This window comes from Podarcis muralis, chromosome 5 (assembly GCF_964188315.1).
Source record: "Podarcis muralis chromosome 5, rPodMur119.hap1.1, whole genome shotgun sequence".
Classification (NCBI taxonomy): Eukaryota; Metazoa; Chordata; class Lepidosauria; order Squamata; family Lacertidae; genus Podarcis; species Podarcis muralis.
The window spans coordinates 66,874,128-66,887,976 of NC_135659.1; the positions used below are offsets into that span (position 1 = coordinate 66,874,128).

Genomic DNA, 13,849 nt, shown 5'->3' on the forward strand with positions numbered 1-13,849 from the left:
GCTCCGGTGGGGGCAACAGCGTCGCAAGCGTCCCGTCAAATTGTACACGTAGCAAAGACGAACTCCAGTGGAAAATCACTGCTTGGGCTCCCAGCTGGCCTTCTTCTCCTTCTTCCGGAAAAGCACTCCTTGCCAGCTCCGCCCCCTCTGAACCTCCACTTCATACCAGCACGTACAGTGGAAACTTTTCGAACGTGCCTTTGGAAAAGTCCGCCCCCCCCCCACCTGCTCAGCAGCACTCCTTGTGGCTAAAGCATCAGGGACAGGGGCTTCAGCCGTCTCTAGGCTTTTGTATTCCTTCTCCAGGGCTCTGGCCTTTTGCTGAAGCTTCCCAGCAAATGCAGCACAATCCCAGATAGCCCTTTCGCCCCCCCCTCTGGGGCCCACAGCCCTTCCCAGCTGTGCACCGGCTCTCACGAAGGTGGTCAGCGCCATCTTGCCTTCTGCTCTGAAGCAGCCATCTCCCAGCACTTGCTGTTGCCTCCAGCCTCATAAAACTCCCTGGAGCACTAGCCAAGTGGCCTCTGGCTTCCTGGCACCCAGAACAGTAGACTTCAGGTCAGCAGCCAGGTTGCCCAACTTCTTAAAGTGAGCATGGAATGTCCTCCAAGACCTGGCAGCCTGCCATCCTCTTCCGTTCTCCCAAGGGGCCCCAAGCTCACTCACCAGCTATATCCGGCTCCCATCCGTGGAGAAACGATTCCTTGCTGCTCTCAGCTCTCAGATCCAGAGCTCCAGCTGGTCCCAGCACTCAGCAACACAGGCAGCCACTTTGTGTCCTTTTGCCAGCCGCTTTTAAACTCCGCAGCTCTCCTTGCCTTTTAACACCAGGCAAAAAACTCCGCCAAACTCCTGCCGTATTTCTCTGCCTTCGACCGCAGACTTCCGACGCATTCCGGCAGCCTCTTGTGACAGTTTTACAAGCGGTGATTAGTACCCATAACCTGTGGCAAATTGGTTTATTGATCCTCGCCAATTGACTTATTGGCCCTCAATTAGCTATGCATGGCCGCCCGGCACACTTCCCTGCGAGACTCTGGTCCGTCTCCAGCAGCTCTTCATTCACGCCAGTAGCAGAGATAAACACAGCGGTGAAACTGTCACGTCCTTTCACTTAGCATCAAGACAAACACACAGAGTCCAGGTTTGTCCATTTCAGCTCTTTATTCCGACATTCCCCCAGGGATCTCCCCTGGGCTCCTTTCCGCCATTACAGGCTACGTCTTTCTCCCTCAACGACCAGAGGAGAAGAGAACAGAAACTCCTCCCAGACTCCTCCCAGCTTCTAGAAGCTGACGTCAGAATTGAGGCATCATGGGAACTTCTTAACCAGTTAAGTTCCAACCCTAACAGTGCCAACCTTCATTTGGCCCATTTGCACATCTCAGAACATAAGAAACTGTTGAGGGGACAACCCACCCCACACTACAACCCCAGCCCCAGCAATTAGACTTGCAAAAAAATAATTGTTTGTTTGTTTGTTTTGTTTCAAGCCTAAAGACATTGCTACAATTAGGCTTGCAAGAATCTAATTTTCAAATCTAATTGCAGAGTGGGCTACATTTTCTGGGGTTAACTCTTCCTTTCCCCAGCTGTGGCAGTCCTGAAATTTTTCGTCCTCTGCTGCAGAGACTGTAGCCAATAGAAAATTTCTTTCAAGGCTAATTGACAGGTGGGGGTGGGCGGGTGTCACAGTGGTGTCCACACCCAAATTCAGCCCAAGCTGTAATTAGCCTTCAAAAAAAGCCTTCTATTTGCCACAATAAATGGCATTTTTTCAAGCCTAATTGCAGCAGGGAGAGGAGGGTCCTCTCAGGGCTTCTAGGAAAGACCTTGACAGATGCATGTTGAGTACCCCTTAATCCAAAAATCTATTAAGAAGAGACTGCAGTATTGCTGCTTAGTACTACTGTTGAATTTTTGCACCTAACTGCAAAGACTTTTAACTGGGAGTTTTTTTAAAGCAATTGTAGATATTAACATTATAGTCTGGATCTTCTTGAAGTCAGTGAATCTCCTTTAGGCAGGCAGAATCTGAGAGCTTGAGTATCAGGGGCTTTATCTCTCTTCCTTCCAGCAACAATTGGCTGCACACAATACGTATGCATTGCCAAAATACTCAGGAAAATGATGAGTGTGTGTTAACAACTAAATTGTAATTAGGGAAGGAAATTAATATTGCCCAGTGCAGAATAGCTTAATTCCTGAAAGTAGGTAGCATTCAGATTGTTAGTTAGCAAACATTGTGACAAGGAAGTGGTAATATCACTTTTGGTGAATGCATAAAGTGATTCTTTTCCCCTCCAATTGAGGTCTACAATTGGTTTTTAGAGACCTTGCAACTGTCGTTCTGCAGATTTATTCATGTTCATATTCCTTAATGGTGAGTTCTAAGGACTCATGACAAAATCCCTTCATCTTTGCAGTGTACCTCTTGCTTATGCTCGTAACACTGACACCCTGCTTCATTCCCACATAGCCAGTTCTAGTGTGAACACAGAAAATAGATGTCTCTTAGTTTGAGGAATTAAGGGGAAGTGTCATCTCCAGCACAAGCTCAACTGTTACAGGCTGCATCAGTATTTGTTAGCTTAGTTACATGCTGAAGAAACGTGATCTGTGTTTCACAGATAACTTTCCCAAGCCACAGATCAGAGCACATCCTGAGACTGCCATTGCGCTAAGAGGCACCAACGTTACCCTGACTTGCAAGGCGGTGAGCAGCAGTGATTCGCCTATGTCCACCACCTGGAGAAAGGACAGTGAAATACTGTATGATGCAGACATTGAGAATTTTGTCAGGTACCAGCAGCAAGATGGCGAAGTACTGGAGTACACTACTCTCCTGCACCTTTTCAATGTGAACTTCACGGACGAAGGAAAATACCAGTGTATCATCTCCAATCACTTTGGATCTAATTATTCCAACAAGGCCAAGTTGACTGTCAATGGTATGCAGTAGTTTTTGTTTTTCCTTTCTACACACACACACACACACACACACAATCACTAAAACGGTTTGGAAACTTTGGATAGTTCACTCAGAAGCCTAAAGGAAAGGCACCCCCAGAGGTCTTCTCTTTTGTTAATCCACTAGAGCAGGGGTCAGCAAACTTTTTCAGCAGGGAGCCGGTCCACCGTCCCTCAGACCTTGTGGGGGGGCCAGACTATATTTTGAAAAACATAATAATGAACGAATTCCTATGCCCCACAAATAACCCAGAGATGCATTATAAATTAAAGCACACATTCTACTCATGTAAAAACACCAGGCAGGCCCCACAAATAACCCAGAGATGCATTTTAAATAAAAGGACACATTCTACTCATGTAAAAACATGCTGATATGCTGATTCCCAGACTGTTCACGGGCCGGATTTAGAAGGCGATTGGGCCGGATCCGGCCCCCAGGCCTTAGTTTGCCTACCCATGCACTAGGGAAGCTGAAGACATTGGAATAGTTTTAGATGTAAAAAAACTTGGATTGCACAAGTCCCCAGAGTCTCCTTCTGACCAGACGTAGAGAGCTGCCCAAACAGCAGCATTTCCTCCAAGCATTTTCTAGTTTGGAAATGAGCAGTGTTTGTACCAGCTGTAATCTCTTTGTGCACAGATTCATCAATCCAAAACTGCCTCTTTAGAACTAGTCCATGCCTAAGAAGCAGCTTCAGCTGCTTATTATGCTAGGCAAATAAAGATTCTCTCTTGCCTTGCTAAAGGTGCAGCCAGTTTCAAATTATTCCCTTGTGTACTACCCTTTACTAAATGAAAGCAGCCTAATGGGGTTGTCTTTGCCAGGGCAGGTTTTTACTTACCTTTGGCTGAATTAAAATAACTCACATCCGTTGTAATCAGTATTAATGGGTGTAAGAGGGACAGAAAGAGAGCTCTCGAGGGGGTGGCATATTCGAAAAAGACAAAAAATCATTTGTCTTTCCTGTGAAAAATTGTTAAAACTTCTGCAAGCAACCTCATTCAAGAAAAAAGCTCAAACATGATGAGGACTCACAAGCTTGCTGTGTGCTAATTTATTTATTTCTTTTAAAGAAAGGTTAGGTGTAACATCCTCCTTTCTCATGAGATCTGAATTGCTGTTTAGGGTGGTTTTTAAGAGCAGTATGCTAGAATTCTTACAGATCTAAATTAAAGAGCTTGAAGAACTTAACAAGGGTTGTGCCCATTCTTAACAAAGTGAGTTAGGGATGCTGTGATTAGTATTAGGAAACCTTACTTGGTTATTTTAATGTGTGTCTTCATTCAGAGCTGCCTTCTTTTGTGAAAACTCCAATGGATCTAACAATCCGGACTAGAGCTGTAGCTAAATTGGAATGTGCTGCAGAAGGCCATCCACCACCGCAGATTTCCTGGCAGAAAGATGGAGGCACAGACTTCCCTGCAGCTCGTGAAAGGCGCATGCATGTGATGCCAGAAGACGATGTCTTTTTCATCGCAAATGTGAAAATAGAAGATATGGGCATCTACAGCTGCATGGCACAAAATGTGGCTGGGAGTCTATCGGCAAATGCCACATTGACAGTGTTAGGTAAGCAAATTATTGAAGCCTGCATGAGTTATTTGATTACTGTATATTTTCATGCTTGTAATTGGTGGTATTTGTGGGCTGCCTGAATGCTCTGACTGCAGGTGGAGTAAGGTTCACGCACTTCATCCTCATCTCCATTCACCATGTGGAGAAGGTAACCCCCAATCTTGAAAGCCCATGCTTATCTGAACATGGCATTACTTTAGTACCCAAGTTACTCAATTTACTAAAGGATAGTTTCAATATTTGGGATTATACTAGGTCAGATGTTCAGATAAGTATGGGATCTCACAGTTTAGATGTTTCCTTTTCTGATGAGAAGATAATTGAATTGTAGAATTGTAGATCTGGAAGGGACCGTGAGAGTTATCTAGTCCAACCCCTTGCAATGCAGATACAGTGGTACCTCGGGTTACATACGCTTCAGGTTACAGACTCCGCTAACCCAGAAATAGTACCTCGGGTTAAGAACTTTGCTTCAGGATGAGAACAGAAATTGTTCTCCAGCGGCGCGGCAGCAGCCGGAACGAATTAAGTACTTAACCCGAGGTACCACTGTATCTTTTTCCCAATATAAGACTCAAACCCATGACCCTGAGATTAAGAGTCTCATGCTCTACCGACTGAGCTATCCCACAGGCAAATGAAGGAAGCATACAAGGAGGAGGAGGAAGCCTACAAGTCTGAGATCTGCTCTAAGTCTCACCTTATTTGGAGGGTAGGAACAAACTTGGGAGATAAGTTAATTGAATCAGCTTCACCTACTGGTTTGGATTTGCTAAAGTTATGTGGTATTTTTCAAAAGTAGTTTTGAGCTCATTCCAGTGGATGCAATTGCAGCATTGAAAAGGGACACCACAATTTTCTCCTTCCTTTTTTGTTTGATTTACAATCTGGGAAGAAGCTGGTCTGGTATTTCCCATAAAAAAAAATTTCCTAACACAAATAATTCAAGAGCATCTGTTTTTAGTATGGTTGCCTGCTGCTGACCCACTTAATTTTGGATAATTTGAAAGAGATCTGGTTTAATATGCTGTCACTGCTGTGCTCTCCTGTGCTAAGTTTTTAGAGACAGACTCTGTATAGGGCATGCATGTGCAGTAAGAATTTAATTAAACAAATGATACATCCCCTTAAAACTACTTTGTCTTTAGAAAACCAAGAACTCTTTTAAAGGTGGCTGTTCTCATACTCCCATGAGCTTTGGCTCATGAACTGGACAAAGTGTGTAATTAAGCAGAACACCCCCAGACACTTTCAGCAGAGGTAGTTAAACAGTGACTGACTGGAGTTGTAATTCCACAACAATTTGAAGGCCACAGGTTAGCCACACCAGGCCTAAAACACACACATTCCCCTTTTATTTTGTCCATGAGCTACATTGCTGTCAGATCAGTCTTCAAAATCACAATCTGCATATATGTAGCAGTGTATCTTTGGTTTCATGCAGTTGTCATTGTAATTCTGTAGCATTAAATTTAATCTGCTCCTTTTTTGTGTTCAGAAACACCTTCGTTTGTCAGGCCCCTGGAAGACAGGACTGTGGCCCAAGGTGAAACAGCAGTGTTGCAGTGCATTGCTAGTGGCAGTCCTGCCCCTCGCCTTAACTGGACCAAAGATGATGGGCCTCTCACAGTAACAGAACGACATTTTTTTGCTGCCGCCAATCAACTCCTCATCATTGTAGATGCTGGATTAGAGGATGCTGGAAAATACACTTGCATAATGTCCAATACACTTGGCACAGTGCGTGGCCATATTTACCTGAATGTCATATCCTCACCAAACTGCGACTCTTCCCAAACTTCTCAAAGTGGCATGGAAGAGGATGGTTGGACGACAGTTGGCATTGTGATAATTGTTGTAGTCTGCTGCGTTGTGGGCACCTCCTTGATATGGGTTATTGTTATCTACCATATGAGAAGGAAGAGTGAAGACTACAGCATCACTAGCACAGGTGAGGAGCACTCGGCATAAGTATGTGTGTTTTGATAAGGAATTGGAGTCATTCAGCTCAGCATGACCAGAAGAAAATCCTGTGCTATGGTTAGGAGTTTTGGTATGTGGTCCCTTTGCCAAGGTGGTTCTTCATTTGGAAAACAGCCTGACATCTGATGGAGAGGGTAATGGATATTATATGCACATAGGTATGGACAGTCTCTGATACCATGTAACAGTCAAATGAGCAAAGGAACAAAGTAGGGGTTGTATAGGAGAGTATTGCAAAGCAGTAAATGAGCATAGGCAGGATTTAGTCTGGCTGCTTGTGATGATCTTGTAGCTTTTTCAACGAAGCCACAGAATTTGAGAGAGAAATTGCCATCATAAATGGCAGATGTTCAGAATATTGGTTCATTATGCTTTGACAAAGGGGTGTTGTATCGCAGTGGGGAAATTTCATTTTTGCGGTTGTGAAAGATTGCCATAAATCAGCATTAGAAAAGGATAAAAGGAAAATATTCCTAGGAACTGCATTCTATCCTCACAAGGTGATCTTTATTTACTTGTATACTGTGAGGTCTATGTGAGCACCATCATTTTTACAGACATCTGCTGGATGATTTTGTTGCCTTAGCAAAAATGCAGTATCATATTGCTGTTGTTTTTTTCTCTTTCAGAGGAGGTAAATTTACCTACTGACATTCCCAGTTACTTATCCTCCCAAGGGACTCTGTCAGAGCCACAGGAAGGCTATAGTAATTCTGAAGCAGGAAGCAACCAGCAACTTATGCCTCCCTCCAACGGATATGTGCACAAAGGCACAGATGGTAAGCCCTGATTCTCTTGATCAGAAAATAGATCAGGGTCCACTGGCCAATTTCTAGCGGCTCACCAAGTGCCTGCTAGTTGCTGCAAAGTTATTGCAAAGAATGCTGGACTTTGTGGTGCTTGATGTGATCGAGCAAAACACTTTTTGCATTCTTAAGCAAAAGTGCATGCTCAAAGCATAACTTATGTGTTAAGTGATCCCACCATGAGACTTGCTACATCGCTGAAAGTCCCCTCTGCCTTCCTTTCTCCTTCTGTTGGCTTATCACAGTTAGCCTCAAGGGTGCAGATATCTTCTCAAATAACCAGGTACTTGTACCAAATACATGCTCACAGCTTCTATCCTGTGTAGGCAAATTGTCAAATACTGGAATCAACACACACCCACGCTCTCTGTTTTTTGTGTTCCTGTGCTTCTTTTAAAAAAAGCCTAAGTGCTACTATGTTAACTGTGATGGGGGAAATAGTCCTTTCCCTTTCGGCAAATGTGTATAAGTGACTCACTCATTGACTTTTATTTTGAAGCTTTCTTCTTGGGGCTGTGACACTTGCTGATAGGACTGTTCTATGCTTTCAAAGTTGTTTCCTAATATGCACAGAATTTAATATATGCACAGCTGCCAATTCCAGCCAGTTGGCTCAAACGACTGCCATCTCTGCAAGCTAGGCTTTATGCTTCTGCCACCTTGTAAGGGTCTATAGTGATGACCCATGCCAGAATATTCTCCTAACTACCCACTATTCTGCTTCCACTAGGTGGCACAGGGCCGTTGGTAATCTGCTCAGATTGCTATGACAATGCCAACATCTACTCCAGAACCAGAGAATATTGTCCTTACACATACATCACCGAAGAGGACCCACTTGATCAAACGCTTTCCAGCCTAATGGTGCAGATGTCTAAAGAGCCCTATCCGGTATGCCCCCAGCATGAAGCCATCACTCTGGATAGTCTCTCAGGTGACAGAGACATGTCTGTTTTCCTTAACAATCAAGACAGACTACATGAGAGGAAGCCATGCTCTCAACCATGCAGCAGTGGTAAGTGGTGTATTTTAATGCTATTGTATCTTGATTTTAAAAGTATTCCATTTTCAGCTGAATAAGAGCAAGGCAGTCTGTCACAGAACAGATAGTTAAAGTACTAAGTGGCTGCATTACAAAATAAAATCAAACATTCTGCTTTCAATATGATATGATATGGTATGTGATATGATACGAGTATTCCTTAATTCTTAACACTTGCTTCAGATCACTTAGAAATCCGTTCTGGTTTTTGCAGGTTCAACAGTCAGCCATTCTTGTGGTTGTGTTTTTCTAGGGAGCCTCTTGTTTCTTAGGCTTGTGTTTGTTGGTTGTAGCAATAATTTTGCAATATTAGGAAGAGCAAAACCAGTTTGACTTAATAACGTGCCTCTCGCTGCCAGAATTTCAAAGACAATGGAGAACAGTTGTGCTGGGAGCTTTCTTCATAAATTAAGTCTTTCTTTTTTTCATTTTCCTTCCACAGATCCTTTTCAGCTGCCTTTATGGGGCATCAATAAAGATATGGGATCATTGCATCCTCACTTCTCAACTCAACCAAAGACCCACGAGGTGCCTCGAGTTCTGCAAAGTGAATGCATCACAGAGACTGAACGTGAGCAAGCTATTTCCCCCAAACCTTGCCACAGGTTACATGAACATAACTTTGACTTTAACAGGACTCGGAACATACAGGAACATCATGAAGCTACATAAAATGCATCAAAAGTAAGAAGCCTTAGCAGCAGGCTTGGAGTTAACAGTATCTTTACTACCTCAGGTTTGGCCTCATGGTCAAAGATGTTCCATGCTTGCACCAGAGGCTTACAGAACAATCTTAGGCATCTCTACCCAGAAGTAAGTCTCTTTCAAGTTAAATGGGTCCTACTCCCAGGTGTATGTGTGTAGCATTGCAGCATCAGTGGACAAAATCAGTGACTACAAGCTACAAGTAAAGAGGGAGAAAGGAATGACAGAGTCCTTTCCTTCTGTTCTGCATAAGATGTGCACAAGGCTCAACAGTCTAATGAACTGAATGGTGGGCAGAAAAGAATAAAGGATACACAGCAATGGACATGATAAATGAGAGGTTTTTGTTTGCCTGGGAGCAATCCCCTGAAAGCTTCACAGATGTTGTTTCCTGCTGAAGAAATAAACTTGTAAGAGCCCATTTTCAAGATCACTCAGTAATCGTAAGCATGAAGCACTTGATTGACTTATATTCTCCTCCTGATGACTAGCAGGGACTCATATCATTGTGCCCAATCACAAACTTACTCTACCCTTTCTGTGAATAAATACTTCAGTTGTAAATACATTTGCATAATATAAATATTTTGTATACACTACTAAACACATTCAGGCTGAAATGTTAAAAAAACACTATGCCAAAAACTACATATTGTCCTGTCATTTGGACATTTGCTGACCAGATACTATAAATGGCTTGTTTCCTAGGATTGAAGGCTTGAGGGCCAGTTTATACAATCATGTTTTGCACACGATGGTTATAATTACCATATGATACTTGGTTTGTAGAAGTTTTCATTATGTGATGGCTCTTCACACATTTTTTGTCTTAGGTGTGGGTAGTAGCTGTCTTGCATGGGGCTTTCATGTGAACTGGTCCATACCAGGGCAAGCCCAAGTCATTTTGCTACCTGAGGTGGAAGGAAAACATGGTGCCCCTGCCCCTTTTCTGTACAGAAGCCAAATGGATTGATGGTTGAACACTGGCAGTGGGCAACATCCCTGTCACATCTGAGGGCAACAGACTAGCTAAGAAGTGCAGGGTAAGCCATGGGGGCACTCAGATGTGTGTATTCCAACACTTCACTGCTGCTACCCTTTCCCCAGCTTCTGCTGCCTGAGGCAGCCATCTCATTCTACCTAATGGTAGGGCTGGCCTTGCAGAGGAGCAGAAACAAGGTGAGATTTATGTAATTTGGGCACCAAACTTAACTCAAGTGTTTTCCTGTGTCAGTTACTGTTGAAAGTCTCAGGTAAATGAGCTGTCAAGTTGGGTCATTTTCTAAAATTCACGACTGCTGTGAAAGATTAACACCATGGCAGCACTGTGTCCTAGAGCAGTGTTTCCCAACCTTGTGCCTCCAGCTGTTTTTGAACTACAACTCCCATCATCCCTGACTAGCAAGACCAGTGGCAAGGGATGATGGGAATTGTAGTCCAAAAACAGCTGGAGGCACAAGGTTGGGAAACACTGTCCTAGAGATTAGAAAGATGGAAGTGATAATGTCTATATGTGGATGAGACGTCAAAGGTTAGGTAGAACTTTTATATCTCAAGTAATGCTTTCCGGTGAGATCTGAGAGAAATCAAGTGTCGGACATACATGGGTCTTCAGATTTAATGAGGCAAACTCCTGTAGCTAGCCATAGAAGAAATCTTGGTTATTCCAGCTGTCACAGCAGGAATGGAAAGGAATTTCTCACCCTTCAAACATGCTGTTGTACCCCAAATTGTCTCCTATAGCACATGATCAAAAGTAAGGGGATTTGGGGAGAAATTGCAAGCAAAGAAATGTTAACTCAGGGTAAAGAAGGTCACACTATTAGTTCTTACTAATCTTAACATGCTGTGACATTTTGGGGTTCTAGAGTGCAGCTTGAAGACGTCCTGCAAGCTGTAAACATGGACTTAGATATAATTATATTATCTATGGCCTGGCATGTTCTTAAGTCAGAACAAAACACATGAAAAACAATATGTGCAGATTAGCCACAACCCAAGTTCCATGCAGCAATCTTTCCATACAGCCCAGTAAAAGGTGTTACCTGGACTGTTTGGGTGTCATTTTATATTAAGATGATGTGGGTAAGAAAGTCCTGCCAGGACAATCGAGAACCTAGTTAATTTAAGTTATTTGCATACAGCTCATTATGAATCAGACTGGGCCAGGTTGATTGCAGGCTTCCTTTTAGTAGTTAGAATTCTGGGATTCTCTTATGGCTGTGTATCCTCTTACATGAAGCCGGAGTTCTAGCTGAGAACAACTGTACTTTCTTCTTCCTTTGTACTTAAGAATCCCCAGAGGGCTTGTCCCAGTTACAGCAAGAGCCCAGCCAGGCACCTAAGCTATACAAGTGCAAACTCATTTCATGGCAGTTCCTTGCCTTTATTTTATTGGCAGTAGTGGATAGTGCCAACTCTCATGCTGCTTATTCCTGCTTTATATTACGCCCAAAAGTCTTACAGGGTTCTAAAGCAGGGGCCTTCAAAAGTGTCTTAAAACATCTAAAGCCAAGTCAGCTTGTGGTCCACAAGAAGCCTAAATCCGCTCTTTCTCGGAGCAGAGAGATGTAGCCATCTATCTTTGTCTCTGCCAGGTGTTTGCTTCACAGTACTGAATGTATATGATCAGCATTAGAGTATCACTGCTAACTGCCGCCTCCTTCACTGCTTGATGCCTTATTGTCTGTGATAGCCCATATCTGATCTATAGCAGCAAAAGTGAAAATACTGGATATGCAATATTTGGGTGGGGAGTGGGAGGAGGAGAGCCATTCCATCATTCACAGAACAAAGGCACTTTAGTCTCAGATGTCAGGGGATTTGGTCTTAGGCCAAGAGTTGTGCAAGAGAAGTCTCTTTCATTTAGACAGCCCCTTGTGAAGTACTACGTGCTTTTAAGGGTAAGAGTAATGCAGTAGCTAAAGCTGATCTGGTCTGCTTCACATCTTTTGAAGAAAGGGCAACTGGCATGAATTGCTCTTTTGTAATCCAAGTCAAAAGTGTGTCATGATGTCACACTGTGGTTAAAATCATTCATTAATGGAAGACTGTACTGCAGTGGTATCATGTTGCTGATTCTGCATGTACAGCAGCACATGCCTCCAGTTAAAGCTTTCCTCTCCTGCCTGATGTAAAGCTGTTCCAGTAAATGAGCACTTGCAGCTCTCTTCCCACCCCCAAAAAGTTAGGACAGCTTGACTTTCCCATAGAAAATGCGGTATGCCTTATTCAGGTTTTAGGAAAGAGGCTGGCAAAGTGTACAGTGACAAGGTCTCACCCTGTATCAACATGCATTACTGGAGTGAGATATGCCAGGATTCAAATGAACCATGGCATAAATGGTGCTGAGTGTTCACGCGAGAAACTTAAAAGCATAAATACAGAGAGAAATTTACCAGTCCAAGCCTTTTCGTCAGTCACTCAACTTCAGTGCTTTACCATCGTGGCAAGATTGTTGTGTAAAGTAATTCACACAGGTTTAGAGGAGTGATGGGATTTAGCAGTAGAGCTGGATCTTTGAGCTGAGAATATTCCTGCACGCAGAGGAAAGAATCTTAGAATTGTGAAGTGCCTCATTCTATGTGTGGTATAAATTGTGGGGGGCGGGGGGACTCCTTGGGTGATTTTTTTTCTCTCATTCTAAAATAAGAGGCACTGTAAGGGATATTGTTTGGGACTGAAGCAAGGGCACTTAATTTTGAAACATGCTTCACCCATCTCTTCTCTGTGTTTAAATTGATGGGAGGAAAGTTCCACTGACTAATACTTCAGTTTTTGCCAATGCCAAAGTAATTGTAGCTGGACATTTCTAAGGCAGCACAAACCAATGCCTCCTTGCTTGCAGCTGTCATTTCCTTGTATCTATTTATATTTTCTCACTTATCAGAATGTATATTTTGTATAGCATGTGTAATATGTTTGTCTATTGTAATATACCTTCATCCAATAAAGAGACACAGTGAACTCCTTGCTTTTTCATGGTAAATATAGAGGAAGAGGAAAGTCTTACAAAGAACTAAGTGTGTAGTCCATTTCTTGTGTCCAGTATGAATATATTTTACACTTGTACTGAAGGAAGGAGTTCCTGTTGAATGTTATTTCCGTTCCTTGGAATGCTAGTAACTTGTAAGTGGCTGTCCTGAGCATGCTGAATAACTAGAGTGAGTCTGAACTTTATTTTTATCCACCCCTGAGCCTTGATTTCCAATGACATGATAATAAGCTACCACCATGAAAAAAGAGACTTTAGGTAGCTGCTACAGCCTTGAAATTCCATTGGGAAGACTTGGGTATTTCACTTATCTGTTAAAGCCACTGGCATATGTTGAAAAGAATTGTCTGCAAACGATATGAACATATTGCAATGCTATGAGTACTAGGCTGTCAATGCTGCTATAAATAAGTTGCTACCCCATAATTACTTTCAGGGCTTCTCATAAGCATAATGAAGAAAGGAGGCAGGCATGAAACTTCAATATGCACCCAACATCTGAGTATCAGTGAAAGTGTATACCAAAGTTTCTATTTGCTGTAATGTTGGCATGTGGACCCCAACAAATGAGAGTCCTAAAGAATTTGCTGGCTTATAGCACCCAGATACTTGGATGCTATGAAGCTGTGCAGCTCCTCACCTTCAGCTTGGATCAAGAAAGCAATTCACACTATAGATTTAATTGGGTAAGGTAGCGTTGTATGCAGAATTAGACATTCAATTTGAAATATATGTGGAGGGAGAAGCAGTTCAGTATGTAACTAAAATTG

The 13,849-nt window shown here is 42.9% G+C and overlaps 1 protein-coding gene across 1 annotated transcript in view; it reads left to right on the forward strand.

The window, feature by feature from the left end:
* The window catches only part of LRIG2 (leucine rich repeats and immunoglobulin like domains 2), a 47,846-nt gene extending 34,795 nt beyond the window's left edge, over positions 1-13,051 (forward strand). The window contains exons 13-18 of the mRNA XM_028734516.2: positions 2,631-2,951; positions 4,262-4,543; positions 6,048-6,500; positions 7,162-7,311; positions 8,069-8,353; positions 8,823-13,051. Of these exons, the coding sequence (XP_028590349.2) occupies positions 2,631-2,951; positions 4,262-4,543; positions 6,048-6,500; positions 7,162-7,311; positions 8,069-8,353; positions 8,823-9,052 (1,721 nt within the window). The 3' untranslated portion in view covers positions 9,053-13,051. The remainder of the gene's footprint in view (positions 1-2,630; positions 2,952-4,261; positions 4,544-6,047; positions 6,501-7,161; positions 7,312-8,068; positions 8,354-8,822) is intronic.
* Positions 13,052-13,849: the final 798 nt, after the last annotated feature.